At 41.4% G+C, this 19,457-nt stretch overlaps 1 protein-coding gene across 10 annotated transcripts in view; it reads left to right on the top strand.

Annotated features, from left to right (window-relative positions):
* DENND4C (DENN domain containing 4C) overlaps nt 1-19,457 on the top strand; it is a 202,377-nt gene that overhangs the window by 4,824 nt on the left and 178,096 nt on the right. For 4 of the 10 annotated variants that reach the window (XM_020790381.3, XM_020790378.3, XM_078384927.1 and 1 more), the window contains exons 3-5: nt 12,835-13,156; nt 15,741-15,993; nt 17,749-17,818. In XM_020790381.3, the coding sequence (XP_020646040.3) occupies nt 12,852-13,156; nt 15,741-15,993; nt 17,749-17,818 (628 nt within the window). In that variant the 5' untranslated portion in view covers nt 12,835-12,851. Of the gene's footprint in view, nt 1-12,834; nt 13,408-15,226; nt 15,326-15,740; nt 15,994-17,748; nt 17,819-19,457 lie in introns of those variants that run through there. The other 6 variants (XM_072988871.2, XM_072988869.2, XM_072988870.2 and 3 more) reach the window with 3 other exon arrangements.

Genomic DNA, 19,457 nt, shown 5'->3' with positions numbered 1-19,457 from the left:
CCTTTTCCTGATTTTTCCTACATAACAGTGGAATTTTACTTTTCAAAAAGGTTATTGACAGAAGGTCATTCTTTGGGCTGTCGGATTAAGCTCCTTGTGCGTTTGTTCTCTCACAATGCCTGTTTTTTCTTTTAAAAATAAAGACCAAGGCCAGTCTTCAAATTTAAGGAAGAATTCGCACCCCCCCATACATGGAGCTCACTCCCCTAAAATGGTCTGCGGCCCCAAAAAGGTTGGGGACCTCTGGTATGTAACGTAATTTACTTTTTAGCAGAGAGAGCTGGTTCTGGCCTAGAAAAGTTGACACATATTACAAATGTATCTTCAAGCTTAAGAAAGTGCCTTTCAACCATTGTGCTATTTAACTAAAGAATTTATTATTATTTTTCAGTTAAAAACCACTTAGGCTCTAATGATTTGGGTTTAAGGCAAGCCTAGGAAAAGGAACAATCTAGCAGTTTGAAAGCATGTAAATGCAAGTGGATAAATAGGTACCACCTCAATGGGAAGATAAGTTTGGAGATGGGGATGAGCACCGCACCCTAGAGTTGGACACGACTGGACTAAATGGCAAGGGGAACCTTTACCTTTAAGGAAAGGAAAGGGCAGTTTAAAAGTGATTAGCCAGATTGGGATGTGGTGGCGCTGGGGATTAAACCACAGAAGCCTCTGTGCTGCAAGGTTGGAAGACCAGTCATAAGATCGAATCCACGTGGCAGAGTGAGCTCCCGTCGCTTGTCCCAGCTCTTGCCAACCTAGCAGTTCAAAAGCATGTAAAAATGCAAGTAGAGTTACCACCATGATGGGAAGTAATGGCATTCCGTTTCTAGTCGCGCTGGCCACATGACCACAGAAACTGTCTACAGACAAACACTGGCTCTATGGCTTGGAAATGGAGATGAGCACCACCCCCTAAATACCTAGCCAGATTGGGCTGGCCACACGTTTGTAAGACATTCATTTTCCTTGCTATATAGGTTGCTGCACCTGAAATTACACTTGGGTAATATTTGCTCAAAGAAAACTGTTTCTAATCTGAGCATTCTTTGTTAGCCATGTTAAATCCCATTGTAATCCCAGATACCATAAAAACAAGAGTTTCGGAAAAAATGTAGTTAAACTAGTGTATAGATGTGTGACATGCCCCTTGTGTGTCCCTGGATTATTTCACTAATCTAAGGCCCACGCCACGTTCCTATTTACTTGAAAAGACTGAGGTCCACACTGCATGTAACTTAACAAAACCAAGTTTATTGAATACAGTTCAAATCTTGATTTTCACTTAAGTAGATTCCTAAAAGGTTAAAACTTTCAATAGTTTCATAATAACTTATTCCACACTTAACTCTCTCTAACACTCTTAACTGCTTTTCAACTCCCCACTGACTATCTGCTCCTCCTATCTCCTTCACCCCTCCCTATATGTTCCACTGGCTCCACCTCCCAACAACTCTTATTGGTACATGCCAATACACTCATACATATGCACAGGCAGGGTGATCGTTACATTCCTCCCCCCTTAATAAGTTTGTTTTATGAGGGAAAACCTACCAGTTTGACCTCATAAACAAACAACTAGACACATGTAAATTTAACAATATTTTTCCAGTTATAAATACTTGTTAGCCGCCTAGAGTGGTCCTCGCCCGACCAGATAGGCGGGATATAAATAAAATAAATAAATAGAAGCCACTGGCAATGGTGCGGCTAAAAAATATTGTAAATAAATAAAATAAATATTGTAAATAAAATAAATAATAAATACTTTATATTAAATTTTCCTCTCTAATACTATGTTTCTTAAGTCAAATTTATCACTTTAAACATTTATGACAATCAATACAGTTATAAACATTTGCACTTAACATAGAATTTTTTTAATCAGGCCTTCGGAACAAAGCATCTGCAACCACATTCAGAGACCCTTTGATGCTCCTGATCTCGAAATCAAAGTCCTGTAGACTCAGGGCTCATCTGGTTAATTTACTACTGTTCAATTGCATAGTCCTTATCCATTTTAAAGGCGAATGATCAGTGCAGAGAACGAACTTTCTTCCCTGTATGTAGGACTTTAGTTTCTGCAGTGTTGAAACAATGGCTAAACATTCTTTCTCAATGGTAGATACATGTCTTTCGCTAGGCTGGAGCTTTTTGCTCACATACATTACCGGATGTAAAGTCCCACTGTCACCTGACTGGCACAGCACGGCTCCAAGTCCAACATTTGGTGCATTTGTGTAAATGGTGAATTCTCTGTCGAAGTCCTGTGCAACAAGAGTAGGCCTGAAGGTCAGCGCTGTCTTCAGACGATCAAAGGCTTCCTGGAACTCTGGAGATGTTCTCCACTTGCTTCTTTCTGATCAAATTCAATAAAGGCGTAGCTATTTTGTTGAGAAGGAAAACTCTGATTTCAAACCTCCACTGCCTTGTGGCTATATCCACTGATGGAAAAGGCTTCAGGAGATAACCTCGAGGCAAAATCCAGAGCCAGAGTCCCGTAGACAGTTCGTGTTGTTCTCCCAACTCCTGCGACGTCGCTGGAACCAGTTGTATTGGCTCTTGCCTCTCCATTGGACTATTTCAGTGATGTGGAGAGGGGGGATTTGCTGCTTGGGTAACAGCCTATCCTCCATATTATTCTACCCAGGCTTCGTGCTCTGGAGAGGACACTCCAGCTTTGCATACAGTGTCGAAATAACACAGGAACTAGCAGTTACTGGTTATATGTTTTGCTCGATTGGCATAGAGCATGATGCCAGGGGCTACTTCTGATGGTGGGAGAGTCGAAAAGCAGATCAATAACCCTGCACCATGCAACAATCAGAAGAAAACATCTGCCCTAAAGTTGGGCACCTGGAATGTTCGGACAATGACCCCTGGCCTTTCTGACAACCTGCAGGAAATAGACGACGTGCGCAAGACAGCTGTTATCGACATTGAACTGAGTAGACTGCGGATGGACATTGTTGCCCTGCAAGAGACGATATTGCCAGACATGGGATCTGTCAAAGAAAAAAACTTCTCATTCTTCTGGCAGAGAAAACCATTGAACGAGACCAGGGAATATGGTGTTGGCTTTGCGGTCAGAAATACTCTGCTGAGATCCATTGTTCTACCTACTGTGGGGAGTGAAAGAATCCTGTCTCTGCAGCTCCACTCATCAGCGGGACTGGTCACCCTCATCAGTGCATATGCACCAACACTGTCATCCACAACAGAAGTCAAAGACAAATTCTATGACGATTTGGCAGCTACTATCAAAAAAGTCCTTGAGAGAGAGCCGCTGTTCATTCTCAGAGACTTTAACGCTAGAGTTGGTGCTGATCACAACTCTTGGCCCACCTGTCTAGGCCGTTTTGGCATTGGGAAGACGAATGAAAATGGCCAACGCTTGCTGGAGTTTTGCTGTTATTATGGTCTTTGTGTCACCAACACGTTCTTTAATACAAAGCCTCAACACAGAGTTTCCTGGAGACATCCAAGATCGAAGCATTGGCATCAGCTCGGTTTGATCCTCACTAGACGTTCTAGCCTTCCTAGTATTACGATCACACGCAGTTACCAGAGTGCTGATTGTGATACTCATCACTCCCTGGTGTGTAGTAGAGTAAAACTGCGAACAAAGAGATTGTATCACGCGAAAAAGGAAGGAAGACCACATATTGACATCAACAAGATTTGCAATCAAAGGAAAGTGGAGGAATTTGCCCAAGCGCTTGAGGAAGCCCTGCCAGGCCCGAACGATGGGAACATTTCAAGAACGCTGCATATAACACCGCCTTGTCCACCTTTGGTAAGAAGACCAAAAAGATGGCTGACTGGTTTGAAGCCCATTCAGAGGAGTTGATTCCAGCCATCAAGGATAATTAAAATAAATAAATAAATAAATAAATAAATAAATAAGAGGAGAGCTCTAACACCATACAAAGCCTGTCCTAGTGAGTACAACTTGCAGGCTCTTCAAGCTGCTCATAGCCAAGTCCAACAGACTGCCAGGAGATGGTCCAACGATTATTGGCTTCAGCTCTGCTCTCAGATACAGATAGCAGCGGACGCAGGTAACATCAAGGGAATGTATGACGGTATCAAGCATGCTTTAGGTCCAATACAGAAGAAATCTGCTCCCTTGAATTCTGCTACAGGTGTGATCATCCAGGACCGAGCACAGCAGATGGAATGCTGGGTGCAGCACTACTCTGAGTATATTCTAGAGAGAATGTAGTAACCGAAGAGGCATTAAATAATATTGAGTGCCTGCCTGTCTTGGAAGAGCTGGAAAGTGAACCAACTTTAGCAGAGATAAAAGCGGCCTTGCATTCCCTTGCCTCTGGCAAGGCACCTGGAAAGGATAACATCCTTGTTGAACTGGCACGTAAGCCACTACCAGGCCCAGTTAAAGCTCACTCTACCAGGGCAGTGGCCAAATCTACAGCGTTCCTCTGGGGAGTGCCTGTTCCGGACATTTGGAGGGCTGCCACCTGGTCCATGCCCTCCACCTTCGCATCCCATTATTGTCTGGATGCTTGTGCGAAGGAGGATGCACGTTTTGGGCATGCAGTCTTATCATCGGTGTTGCCATGATGCAGTGGTGGGATTCAGAGAAATTAACAACAGGTTCTATGTCCTAATGACCATTTTAAGTACTGTATACCAAAAGATATACAGAAAGGTAGTTTAATAATTCATGCATTAAATATTGCAATAAGAACAGTAAAAGAAGTACAGACAACTAGATTATATTTAAAGGAAGATTTTTATATTAAATACCTGACAAACAGTTATTGAAGATATTTCCATATTGCTGTTTGATAAGTCACTGGAAAATCCACCATCCTCAGTTATATAATGGGTTTTCAAGGCGTATTTTAAAATGTAATAAAAGTGTTTTAAATATAAAATAATAAGCCACGTGAACCACCTAGATACATAGATATAACAGGGTTAACAGTTTTTAACACACATTTTATCTTGTGTACTGTACTGTTTTTTGTCAACTAATAAATGCCCTGAACCTAGCAGACACTGAAGGATAGGAGTTATCTCCAGAATTGATCATCTGTGCTAACAATTAGGACAACTCCAATTACTCCAGCTACTAATTTTATGGATTAGGAGATTAAGATTATAACCTATAATTTATTAATTAATGATACTTTAACCCTACCTTTCAATTGGATAGAAGATTCCCAAGCAGGTTCCACATGTATCAACATACAAATGACAAATAACAGTACATTTCTAAAGAGACCAAAACTGATATACAATTTTCAATTTCAAGCTGTTGGTTTTTTTCTCCAAACAAGACAAAGGACATGTGATTCCTTCCTCTAAAAAGATACAGTAGTCAAGTTCTGCATTTCCTTTTGACAATTTCTTGTTCCAGACTATATCAAGTTGAAGAAATCCTTTAATCTTTAACATCATTTGAACCCAATATGGCACTGATCTCAAAGAGGAAGTCAACCAATGGCCAAGTTAGAAAGGATAAGCTAGCTATTTCATTTAACACTGTACATCAACTAATCATTGCAGAATTCAACATGAAATCAGTCACTGTATCTGAACAAGACATTTATCGCAGCTAAAGATTTCTATTCAGGCCATTATAGATATAATCAGATGCAATTCTCTCCATCTAAAACTTAGCATGAAGTATAATCAGGCAACTTTGGCATTTAAAAAAAAGTGTGAGCCTATTTATAAAAGAAACGTAACTGCATAAGGATGTAGCATTTTATAAATGACAGAAAAACGTACCTGTAAATGAAATTTCCATACCAATCTATAACTCATTCATGGACCTGGACCTGGACAATACACATGTCTATCTGGTAGTAAGTCCCACTGGAGACTTAAATATACTTAGGAGTATGGCCTTGGTAAGTACCTATTTCAACTCCAGATCAAGTGGTAAGCCCTTGCCATATACTTATAAATGTTTAGCCATGTTTGACATGGTTTGAAAAAAGATAGTTCCCAATGCCCAGTTAACAAAACCAAGCACCAGACATCTTTGAATCCCACAGCTGAATGAATTGGAGTAGATCATTCAGTACTGTCAAATGCCTTACCATCTGACTGCACCCCAATTCATCCCAAGGTGGATCCTAACTTTTGTTAGACTTGGGAATCCTCATTATTAGAAACTTGCCCAATTGCATTCTCAACAGGAAAATACTAAAACAAGTATGAAAGACAATTAAAGGTTTGAATAACTCTTATTTATAGAACCTGGTTAAAAGGGGATTTTCTAAATGTGAGATTCCTTTAAAGACTCAGTTTGGCTAACATTCTAAGCCAACATTTTCACATCCATTAACGAGATTAACCCATCTTTCCAACAGAAAACTTATGATTGTGAGTTTACTATTGAAGCCTATTTACTCCAAGAGAAGCACATTGGGGACTGTTTCCCTTTAGCTGGTTGTATTCCACATGTTCTCCATTCATAAGAAGTTTTTACTAGTGTCCTGACAAGCAACTAAGAGCATAAGCTTTTGCAGGTGTACTCAAAAGGAAGTGCAATAGCTTTGAACTTGGCTTACTCTAAATGTGTTTAACATTATTTCCCAAATTTCATACTCTCATTTCTTATATCACAATGGTTCTAAGATTCTAGGTTGAAACGAAGAATACCATTTTAAAGTGAGCATGCCACCCCCATAGTGTTTTAACCATGGCATGAGAGAACTTTGCTTTCATGTGGGAGCACATGTTTACCAAATGGATAGAATGCTTCCCAAATAAGTGATGCTGTGTGGCCCTTGAGTAAAACATACCAACCAGGAAGTTGCATCCAAGAGAAACCCCATTGTCTCCAGACATTCAAAATATGAAACTGACACCAGAAGACCGGAAATTCAAAGCAAAAGTAGTCATCTCCTTCCCAAGAAAAGCTAACCATGACTCCCCTTGAGAAAGTTGTCTAATCTCTAAAACAGATAAGTGAGGACGGTGACGTCTCAACACGGTGACTTTGAACCCCCCTCAACAAAACTTGCAATTTTTGCTAAAGAACGTGAAAAGCTGGGTCAGTTCTGAATGTTTAATGTTTTGCATCTACGCAGGCTGCCCTACTGCAACGAGGTGACAGTGTACTTCCAAAAGGCAACCTTAGGGGGAAAGGAAATCCTTCTTTCTTTCTTTTTTTCCGCCCTCCCTACAGGGGACACGGGATTTTGCACACATTTTTGCATACTACCGAGAGAGCCCCACTTTGTGTACCAGAGAGTCTGGGCAAGTCGCGCCTGTCAGCACTGCTGCCCCACCACCGTCCGACACCCACCCTTCCCTTCTCTCCTCGTGGTGAGGCTGGAGAGGTTAAGGGGTGGCTGTGGAGTTGCAGGGGGGCAAGAAAAAAAGAAAGAAAAAAATGCAAGCCAATGGTAACACTTTGCCGTCTCCTCCTTTCAGTCATATTTCCGTCCCCCTCCAACGAAACTGGGGGAGGGTGAGGGAAGAGAGAGAAGCTCGCAATTTGGAAACACACACACAGGGAGGGCCCTGCCAAGAAAGCGGAGAGGCAAAATATGAAGAAGAAGAAAAAAAGAAGGAAGGGAGTGCAAGGTTTTGAGCATTTACCCAGAAAAAGAAGGTTGGGGTAGAGATTAAGGAAGGCGGAGATGAGGAAGAGGAGGGGGAAAGCACTGGGGCTGTCACCTCGTAGAGTTCCTCCGAAGCCATGCTGAGGCGCCTGCCTGGCTGCGTGCCTCCCAAGGTGGAGTTGGGTGCTGGCTTGGAGCTACTTTTGTCTCAGTTGGCTATCCGGGGTGGCCTCTCCTTTTCCTCCTCCTCCTCCTCTTCCTCCTGCTGCTTCTCCTTCTCTCTTTCTCTCTCTCTCTCTCTCTCTGTGCCGCTCCACAGCGCTCCTCTCCCTCAAATGTGCCTGTATGGTGGTGCTTTGGTGATGGTCGTGTTTCTCGGTCGCCGTCCTCCTCCTCCGCTGGTGGTGCTTGTGCGCAGAACAAGCTGCACGACTGGGCTCGCTTGCTCACTCACTCTTGCACACTTTGCTCGCGAGGCTCGGGAGAGGGTGGGGGAGGGAGCAGTGCTGGGATTCGGCAGGCTAACAAACGGTTCTGCAGAACTCATAGTACATTAGGTAGCTGTTCTGTGGAACCGGTGCGAACCGCCTGAATCCCACCACTGCCGTGATGTCCCTCCGCCTATTCAGGTAAGCTTGCTAATCAACCATTAGTGTGCATTCACAGAGGCCATAAGAAGAAAGAGAAGTTACCTACCTGTAACTCTGGTTCTTTGAGTGGTCCTCTGTGAATTCACACTTCCCGCCTGTCCTCCCCTCTTCCGTCACGTCTGTTTCTCCTCTTTTGAGCAGCAGCGGAAATGGGAACTAAGGTAATGGTCATGACGGGTGGACCACGTGGGCTGTGAGGGGCAGTCCTCCAGAATATTCCGAGGCCTCTGCGCATGTGCAGACTAAATCCATTAGTGTGAATTCACATAGGACCACTCAAAGAACCAGAGTTACAGGTAGGTCAATTCTCTTTGTTGCTGTTTGTGAGGATCTGTTGATTGAGGGCATTAGGGCTATCCAGCTAGCTTTCTTAAATTACAAATTGGCAATAATGTAACACAGTGGGACAGCAAATAACTAGTTAATCTTTGTTTTGGTTTTGATATTTGCTGGAAAGTGGCTGATAGGTGTACTGTACCTTCAAAGTGGTAGTAGGCATTCAGTGGTGCCTTGACTTACAAATGTCCCGACTTATGACCATATCGAGTTGCAACCAGCTCCGGCCACAAAATTTTGCTTCAACCTGCAGCTGGAGCTTTGAGTTACAACCAGGAAAAGGCAGGGGGAAAAGGCGGGCAATTCAGATTACTAACCATTGGTGGTGAAGAGGCTGCTTCTTTGTAACTCTTTCACCCCAACAGTTAGAGCAGGGTTCAGGGAACTTTTTAATCTTTTACAGTACCCTCCAAAATGTATGTACAGTATATCAACATAACCCCCTTGCTTCAAAAGGAAGGGAGCGGCCGCTGCAGCCCCAGGAAAGGGATGCAGCAGTGGGGTGAGGTGGTGGCAGGGGCATCCCTCGGTGCTCCTCACCACTCTCCGCAGGGCTGATGGCACCGCTGCTGCTGGGTCCTGGGCCTTGGCAGGGGGGGGGGGCCCATCCCAGTTCCTGGAGGAAGGGTCCTCCCGTGCCTCCACCTCCTCCTTCCTGGTGGGGCTGCACTCAGTCCTTGGCCCCACGGGGGTGGCTCCCCTTACTCACCAGTGGGCAGCTCCTGGGTGGCCATTGAAGAGCAGCAGGTGACTCGCCCGCTGGGGGCACCTAATGCTTACTCCCACTCTGACACCAGCTCCGGCGGTTGCTAGCTGGGGCAGCCGCATCAGGCCTTGGCATCGGGACTCCCGTGGGCCTCGCCATCAAAGCGCCGTGATAGCTGCCAGACAGAGGGCGAGAGGCTTCACCAGGCCCGGCCAACCAGCGAGGAGGTGGCGCCAAAGGACGTTGTGCGGCCGGACGAGTGCTACTGCTGCCCAACGGACTCCAATGGGGACAGCATGGGGGGTGGCATCTTGGCGCCAGGAGGCTGAGCCTGGCCTGGGCTGCCATTGTGGCCACTCCAGCCCCCCTACGCTGTGACCCACCTCTCCAGGTGCTGGAAGGAAAGGCTCTTCCTGGCGGGGACGCTCCAGCTGCTTGCCCTGGCCTTGCCTTACGTCTTGCCTGGCCCCGTTGCCACCGCCTTCACTGCCCTACATCACTAGCCGAGGCCCATCATTGGCCGCCATCTGCCGTGGCTCGGTTGCAGCTCGGTTCCCTGACCACTGGGTTAGAGTGAGTGCAATCGGAGGAGGCTTGGGACTGCCTGGTAAGGTAAGGTGCTTTGGGATTTTTTTGTGCTCTTTTTTGCTTGTTCTGGGTGGGTTTTGCAGGGTGGGTTTGGGCTCGGGGGTTTATGTTTCTGTGCTGTGTTGTTGTTTTGTTTTTTGGTAATTTTTTTCTAGTCCCAGCATGGGGCTTACCCCAATGTTTATTTTTGGGTTTTTTGTTTTTTGCAGCTGCAGTGCCTTTGAGCTTGCTCTATTTTTTGTTGTTATTGTTGTTGTTATTGTTATTGTTATTTATTTGCAGCCCCATGTGTTCCTATGGGGCTTGCAGTGTTTTATTTGGGGGGGGGATTTTTTTTTTTGCCGGGACTAATGCATTCCTATGGGAAATGGTCCTTACAATCATTTTTATTTACATCCATCTTCTGGAACAGATTATGGTCGTAAGTCAAGGCACCACTGTAGCTTGTTCCAATAATGCCGTTATTCATTTTGACATGTTCAGGTGAGCCTCAGTAAATAGGATACTTCCTATTCTACTGATAAGCAATAAAAGGGAAATACTGTACAGTTAGTGTAAGTTCCTCCACTTTCAGGAGGAAGATGTGAGCTTGCCCTTTTACATTGAGAGAGGATAAATCAAAATTTCTCCTCTTTATTACCTTCAGTATTGGTGCTTTTTTGTTGCAATAAAGAATGGAGCATTAATGAAAAAGAATCTTCTGGAAAGGAACTTCTTTAATATTTTGCTGATATGTAAAACCTTGGTGCTAAGATTTTCAGCTAAACCTGTAGTATCACTCAGTGAACACAGTATATTGAGAAATACGGAAATCTCCTATGAATTAAAAAAAAAATCAAAGCTACATCTGAAATTACGATATTAAAAATACAGTGGTGCCTCACTTGATGAGGATAATCCATTCCAGCGAAATCACTGTAGAGTGAAATTGTCAGCAAGTGAGGGAAAAAATCCCAATTGAAACGCATTGAAAACCGGTTCAATGCGTTCCAATGGGCGAAATACCTCAGCGTCCAGCGAAGATCCTCCATAGGGTGGCCATTTTCCGATCCCTGTTAAGCGAAAAATCTGTCCTAAAAACAGCCGGGGAGCCATTTTGCACAGCGGGCGGCCATTTTGAAACCCAATGATCAGCTGTTTTTAGATCGTCGTAATGCGAAGAATCGGTTCCCGAAGCAGGGAACCGATCGTCGTCAAACAAAAATCGCCCTTTGAAACATCGTTTTGTGATCGCAATAGTGATTGCAAAAACATCATTGTTTAATTTTATTTATTTATTTATTTATTTATTTATTTATTTATTTATTTATTTATTTATTTATTTATTTATTTATTTATTTATTTAACTTATATGCCACCCACACTACCCGAAGGTCTCTGGGCGGCTTAATGAGGTAATCGTAAAGCGGGGCGCCACTGTATGTTGGATTACTTCACAGAATACCTGCTTTAGTAACTTTTTTAATTTCCTAGGATATGTTGTCATTCCCTTTTTTCCTCACTGGCCTGTGCAATCAGATATATTCTCTGTGAAAATAATTGTATAAACTTTTAGCAAATAGTGAAATATTACACTGTTGGTTGATATGGGAATAATTTTTAAAATAAACCATAGATTGGTTGTTGTAGGTTTTTCGGGCTGTTTGGCCATGTTCTAGAGGTTTTTCTTTCTAACATTTCACTAGTCAGCATCTTCAGAGGACAGGATCTAGAATTCTATCACAGAATTCTAATTCCTGTCCTCTGAAGATGCTGGCCACAGAGACTGGTGAAATGTTAGGAAGAAAAACCTCCAGAGCATGGCCAAACAGCCCGAAAAACCCACAGCAGCCATCAGATCCTGGCCGTGAAAGCCTTTGAGAACACATTGAAACCATAGATTATTGTGATTTTTCCTGTTAGCTCATAGTATAGGATTTTTGTTTTGGCCAACTGGGTCATTTTGATACATTTTTTAAAAGAAATGTTTAGGTGAGCTCATTAATGGTGGCTCATATTTTTATGTTAATTTTTTGTAACAAATATTAATTTATTTATTCAGTTTGTATTCTGCTCCCAGTAGTGTCGAGGCACTACACATATCATAGAAAACAAAAATAAAAGTAGAAACCTAAAAAAGAGTAACAATAATCCTAAAACCAGATGGCACTGACTAATCATATAAACCCAGAGCAGATGGAGGAAAAAGCTGGGGGGAATTAAAACTGCTTCATTACTCTAATGTCTTTTATAATGTGACTTCTGCGGTTGAATAGAAACTACTGAATAGAAACTGTGTTTATTCTGTGTTGGCAAACTTACATCCTTTTTCTCCCCTTTCCGTTTTTGGAAGTAATTCATATATATATAAAGTTATTTGTAATTAATTCTTTTTTCCATTACTGACAGTATAACTAACATTATGGTTGAAATCCTTTTCTTTAGAGTAAGCAACATATTGCATCTAGTTTAAACAAATGCAAAAAATAACCACTACATAAGAAACTTTCTGCAAGCAATTTTAAGCCTCATTTGAGAAACAGAAAAGTAAATACTTGTTTCTTTTAAAAATGTAATTGGGATGGTAACTTACTGATGTCTTAAAGCTATAATGTTAAAGGTGGGCCACTAACAAATACGGTAATGATGTATGAAAGAGATGGTTTTATAAGCTTTATCTACTATGAATGTAGAAATGTAACAGTTAATTTTCCCCTTTGGAAGTAATAATGTCTCTATGCCACCTGGAGGCAGGATTACTTTAATGTATTTATTTATAAATGAAATTATTTAGGAATAATTTCTGTGTCTGAAATAGATAGCTCTGCAGTAATGTCAACAAAATCCTAGGATTTTTTTTTGTCGAGTGTATGGTTATGTCATGTCTTAAGAAGAACAAAGTGGTAGAAAGTAGAGAGGAGAAGCATAAATGTCAAAGGCTGCATGGAACATATTCATTTTCTTTCTTTCTTTCTTTCTTTCTTTCTTTCTTTCTTTCTTTCTTTCTTTCTTTCTTTCTTTTTGGCCCTAGGAATCTGAGGCACAACTATGATAGAAGATAAGGGCCCAAGAGTTGTAGACTACTTTGTAGTGGCAGGACTCACTGATACTTCAGCTCTTCTGGATCAAGAAGTCAATCGCTCTGAAACAAAGTCAGGTGGTCCAAAGGCACCAATCACAGACCTTGCTGTCATAATCAAGTCAGTGGGTGAAACTGTTCCTGAGGGATACACCTGTGTCGAAACAACACCTACAGCACTTCAAGCCAATTTGAACTATGGGAGTCTTAAAAGTCCAGAAATTTTTCTTTGCTACAAGAGGAGCAGGGACAAGCCACCTCTTACTGACATTGGGTGAGCTGTCTTATAGGTCATGGGCAGCAGAACTGTGAAATGACGAAGGTCTCTGTGTCAAATTGCATTTCTGAGAAAGACATTTTTTCATGTTGGTTCTGGAAATCTGCTAATGTATTTCATCCAGCACTGGAAGTATTTGAAACCAGTGCTAGTGAGGATTATACAGTTCAAAAAATTAGATTGATTTCTGAAGCACCCAGGATCTGTTTCTGTGGTGTATGATATTAAATATGTCATTTTCCTTGGAAGTAAGTCACCCCCTCTTAAATCAACATGGAATTTATTTCTTAGTAACATTTATAAGATTGTACACAAAATCAAAGGTCACAATACAGCTTTTTTGGGGGTATTGAGAGTTACATATTTTTCCCGGGCAACCTTTAGGTGTCATGGGTGAGTGCCCAGGGGAGATTATGTTATCCATTTGATAGTGTGTATGTGTCCTAAATTGAGTGTTTTAATGCATGAAGTTCCATGGAATGTTCTGATGGACATATAACCTTGGCTTCAATTTTAAATTTAGTAATCAATCAGAAGGGAAGCAATATTGGCTATCAAGGGGTGGTAGCAGATTTTTATCTATTTTATTTCCCCCAACATGAAATGTTGGGGGCAATAAAATCGCTCCTAACATGAAATGTGTATGGGGAATGTGTGTCTCTCCAGATGTGGTTGCACTGCAGTTCTATTGCCCTTTGCCATTATTATTTATTTATTTATTTATTCTTTGCATAATTTGGGGCTGGTGGAACAGTCTGTAGCATGGTGTGTCCCTCATCCCAGTTGTAATCTAATGTGATATACCAGATTTGTGTAGCTGTGTGAATGGCAGAAGTGACTGGCATATGAGCTTTCATAGACCTTTCTTATCAAGTTGAAAAAGATCTTGGAATGATATACAGGACATCTGGAGTGGCTATGCCTCATGCAAACCTGATGGCAGATATTACTGCTACACAGAAACAGTGGGCTAAATTTGATACTGGTGGGTTATACTAGGCTGCCAACACTTAATTGCTGTTTTGATGGTATATTTTGCTTAATGATGCAGTGCCACTTAGAAAAATGTGACCAAGTGATTATTCTTGGAATCTGGACTACTAGCAAAATGAGTCTGCAGCAACAATTACATATTTGTGACTAGCATGATGAAAATATGGTGTTATCTATATTATTCCATGTAAACACCTGATTAGCCAGATGCAATTTTTGTATGGAACTGGAGTACAGAAAGTGGTATTTATTTCATATTTTTGGACTGCAAGTCGTAGAATTTTTTAATTTTCTAACAATCTACCAAGGTGTCACCACAAACATAAATCGGTGGAACCTAGATTTCACCACTGGTTTAATTTACTCTGACACTGACTTCCAGTTATTTCACCCCCCACTTCCTGCAGTATGTTTCCCAGGAGTCATGGTTCTTGAGGTGGTGCCCTCTATAGAGCCTAATGGGCAGAAAGACTACAACTCTGTGTGTCCTGCATGTCCAGAAGGGACAGGCATCCCGGTTTGTCTCATGATGGTGAGGCTGGTTGACACTAAGGATGTCAGGACTTGTATCTCACTGCCCATTCTGTAGATGATGACTCCCAAAGAATTATGACTCCTAGGAAACACAATGGCAGGAAGTGGGGAAAGGGAGGATATGAAGTCAGTGTCGGAAGTAACTAACCCAAATCCCCTTCCCTACATTTACAAAATCTAGAAGTCTGTTTGCAAGGGATGGCTTCTGTAATTCTGTCTGAAGAATTCTGGGAGTTGCAGTCCAAAAACATAACAGAGCACATCCAGCTGGAGGCTTTGAGATGTTGCACACAACAAACTGCCATCAGCCCCAACCAACCGTTTTTAAAAGATTAGATAAAGTTGTGACTGAAAAGCATGTAACATTTGCTTTAAGATGACAATGATTGTTCCCTTTGATAAAAGTTTTCCTGTAATGTCATTGTTGTGGTGGAAAAATGCATGTAGACATAATCCATTTTACCTTTAGTATTTTCATTGGTTAAAAAGTATTTGAATGTCTGTCAGCAAAAAAGTCCAACTTTTTTGTTCTCTTTCTAGCTATGAAGGCACCGCCACCATAAATCTAGTGGCATCTCTAAGAAGAAGAAGAAAAAATAGCACGTGTTTTTGTGGCTTGCAAGTCACTTCTTCACATAGGTAGAATGTGCATTTAAGGAAGTGGGCTATAACCCGTAAAAGCTGGTGATAAAAGACCTGCTAACCTTTATGGATATAGTACCATGCTTTTTTCTTTTTTCTTTTTTTTTTGCTTTTCTTATGCTGAGACAGACTGACCTGGCTACCTGTTTGAAAGCAACTGTAAAAGGGCACACTTTCCATTTTGAAATATCTCATTCTAGTGCCTTTTGCACTTTCTAATAAAGTATGATCTGCTTTATAGAGCAGTTAGCAGGCACGTGGAATTGTCTTGATATTCCTAATTTTGGCAGTCATTGTTCTGCATTGGAGGAGGATACTATTGAGAGGCATGTAACTATATAATACAGTGAGAAGTGACTTCGTATTATACATGTGAAATGTTCATGTTTCAGTTATTCTCTCTTTCCTGCAGAGTTTTATACGAAGGGAAGGAACGTTTAATGCCAGGCTGTGAGGTGATCCAGGCGACTCCCTATGGTCGCTGTGCTAATGTTAATAACAGCTCAGTCACTTCCCAGCGCATCTTTATCACTTATCGGAGGGCTCTTCCAGTGCGACCCCAAAACTCCTTGGCTGTTACTGACATCTGTGTTATTGTGACCAACAAAGGCGAAACCCCTCCTCATACTTTCTGCAAAGTTGATAAGAATCTAAATTGTGGCATGGTGAGAGTAATAATTTTTTTAAAATCTGAAACCCATATAACAACTTACGCAGCAGTGGCAGCTAGAGCAGACACATATGAAATTTGTTGCTGCTGTTTACATGTTCTTCATTTTAGTATTATTTGTCTCCTGTGAGACATTCTTAACTTTCAGTACTATTTGATCACTGTTATTTCCATAACTCTGTATTTCTTCCTTCCTCTGCTGCTGCCAGCATAATATATGTGAGATAGCCAAGTACTTATTTTTCCTCCAAAGAATGAGAGGGGAGTTCAGAAAGTGCTGAACTTTGGAAAGTTGCTGGTGTTCTGCAAGAATTGTGACTCTATAAATAAGAGTTGGGTTGTTTAAATCAGTGGTCCCTAACCTCGGGCCTCCAGATGTTCTTGGACTTCAACTCCCAGAAATCCTGGCCAGCAGAGGTGGTGGTGAAGGCTTCTGGGAGTTGTAGTTTAAGAACATCTGGAGGCCCAAGGTTGGGGGCCACTGGTTTAAATGAAAGTGAAATTTTATTTAACGGCAGAAATCTATTAGTGACGTAAATCGCAGAGGCAAATTGCAGTTAGCTAACAATTTGCTGCATTGTGTACCAAATCATACAGTGGGCATGTGATGAGGAATAGTAGTGGTGGCCAATTAATTGCTGTGTTTCCCTAAAAATAAAGCAGGTCTTATAATACTTTTTGTTCCAAAATGCATGATGGCTTATTTTCAGGGGATGTTTTTATTATTATTATTATTATTATTATTATTATTATTATTATTATTATTATTATTATTATTATTATTATTATTATTATTATTATTGCATGTACAACAATCTACATTTATTTAAATACAGTCATGTCATCATCTTTTGGTTGCTGCACAATGGTGGAGGGTGGGGTTTCACTTAACTGGGGCTTATTTTTGGAGTAGGGCTTATATTACGAGCATCCTGAAAAATCATACTAGGGTTTATTTTCAGGTTAGGTCTTATTTTCGGGGAAACAGGGTAGTCACAACTCACCAGTGCAGTTTACACCATTGTACTTATGTGGGTGTAAATAACCAATGGACTTCTAACCACTGATTATATTTTTCCTTTATTTTCCTTGATGTTGGAAATAAGTCCGGTGACTTTTCAAAAAACACGGAAATGTTTCTGGTGATAAAACCTAGAAATTAAATCCCTTTTCACAGTGATACTACTGAAGTTCAAGGGGAGTAGATCTCAGTTCCACCTGCTTTGTGGGTTCTGCAGCCATCAGTACATGGCCACTGACATACTGTGGAATCAGAATTGTATGGGATTTTGTTTTGTGATGTTTCTTGATTTTTGGTGGTCTGTAGCATCCAGTGGTGGCTTAAAAGTGTTAAGGAGCCATAACAACATAATAGATAACTCTTACCACATATATGTCGTATGCATTCTATTTATTTACACATTTATTTCAAAATCTATCTTCCACTATTAAAATATACAAATATTAAAAATAAAAACTACCTCAGGAATATAAAAAGCAGTATCTGCTGGAAGAACAACAAATTCTATCTATAAACCTTTATTGGCATTATGAACAACAAATTATACAGGTTGGCATAATGTTCTTTTCCCCCACTTAAACGCCAAAGCACTTGCCCATGGAGTCAGTTTGCATATTTGTTGATGAATGATTTATGTACATGTATGAACCAAAAATGGAAGGAGTTGTTGTGGTATGGCCAGTGCTTTTTACTCAGACTTTTATATTACTCTAATATGTTCCTTTACAGTGGGGTTCCAGTGTATACCTGTGCTATAAGAAATCTGTTCCAGCTTCTAACTCACTGGCATATAAAGCTGGTAAGGTATTTATTTTCATGTATTTCAGATGCTTTAACTAGATAGATAGAGATAATCTCTCTCTCTCTCTCTCTCTCTAACACACACACACACACACACACACACACACACACACACACACACACACACACACACACACACGAGTGGCCTTTTAGGCCAGATGGGTGGGGTATAAATCAAATAAAGTAAAGTGTGTGTGTGTGTGTGTGTGTGTGTGTGTGTGTGTGTGTGTGTGTGTGTGTGTGTGTGTGTGTGTGTGTGTAAAATCAGATAAAAAAAAATCCTTGCTGGACCTTACATATTATTCTTTTTCTAGGAAGTTCAGAAAACACGATTCTCTTCTTCTACTCCACCCTCCATGTTTTTAGTAGGGCTTGAAACTTTATGTCCCTAGCACTTTATTTTCTATATCACTTTCAATGATATAGTCAAAATTAACTTAACAGAATATGCAAAGAAAATTAGTTGGATATTGATGCCCCATTATGCCAAAAAGCACCAATTTATGCAGAAATAATTCTCACGGTGTCATGATGGGGCAATTGGGAAAACCAGCATAACTGGGCAAGGTGCTTTTTGCTATTTGCCAAAAAGCAATGATACTGTGACAGTGTTGGTTAATGTTGATCACAAAGTAAAATGCCTGGAAGGGTTTGCACATGTGGAGTAATTGTGTCAAAACAAAGAATGCCACAAAAGCTCAAAAGAATGCCACCAAAAGTTCAGAGGGGACCTGAGAGCAAGCAAGCAAACAAAAAAGACATGTATAGGAGGCGGAAAGAAGGCCAGGTCATCAAGAAAGAGTGCAGACCTAGAGATGGGGGTATTTGTATTCGTATTCCCCACCTGGCTGGATGTAACGAGGATCCAGCCCCCTCGTTAGCCAACCGGGAGCTCCAGAGCGATTAGAAGGGAGAGCAGAGCTGGCGATGGCAGACACGTGAGTAGTCTGGCCCCAGGAGGGAACACCCCCATCTCTAATACTAAGGCAGAGCTGTTGGACTCCAGACTACAGTAGTGGAATCTCTTGAGAGATGATGTTAGGGTTTCCCTATTCCGTGACCGTTGAAAGGATCTTTTGCCACTCTTCTTCATGGAAGGTGATCTTGTAGCCTGCAACAGCATATATGGTGTGATGGCAGCCCTCAACATCGTTCATGCTCCAGATGAGTAGAGATTGTTCATTGATTCATTGAAGAAGAGTCTTAAAGCTATTTTGTCATCAATTCCAGTTGGTCATGCAGTCCATATGAAAAAAATATGACATCATGAAACAACTTTTGAGGTGCATAAATTATGAACAACATCAGTGGCAGCTTTTGTGGCAATTTGAAGGTTGTTGCTCTCTTGCTTGATCTGCAGACTGGATACACAAAATACCGCTGTTTTCTCTATGAATAGGATAGTCGTGCAAGAGATTCCTACCCCATCAAGATAGATTGGCCACTCTAACAGTCATTGGAGCCTGGGAGGAAAATTGTTCAGCATCTATTGCTTGTTGGATCAAGGAAGATTGTGTTACCACCCTTACACATCAAGCTGGGTCTGATAAAATTTTTTGTCAAGGCCATGGACAAAACAAAAGCAACTTTCAAGTACCTTGGTGGAAAAAATACAAGGTTAAGTAAAGCTACGATAA

This window comes from Pogona vitticeps, chromosome 2, assembly GCF_051106095.1.
Source record: "Pogona vitticeps strain Pit_001003342236 chromosome 2, PviZW2.1, whole genome shotgun sequence".
NCBI classification, from domain to species: Eukaryota; Metazoa; Chordata; class Lepidosauria; order Squamata; family Agamidae; genus Pogona; species Pogona vitticeps.
This window is presented reverse-complemented; position numbering and strand designations above follow the sequence as displayed.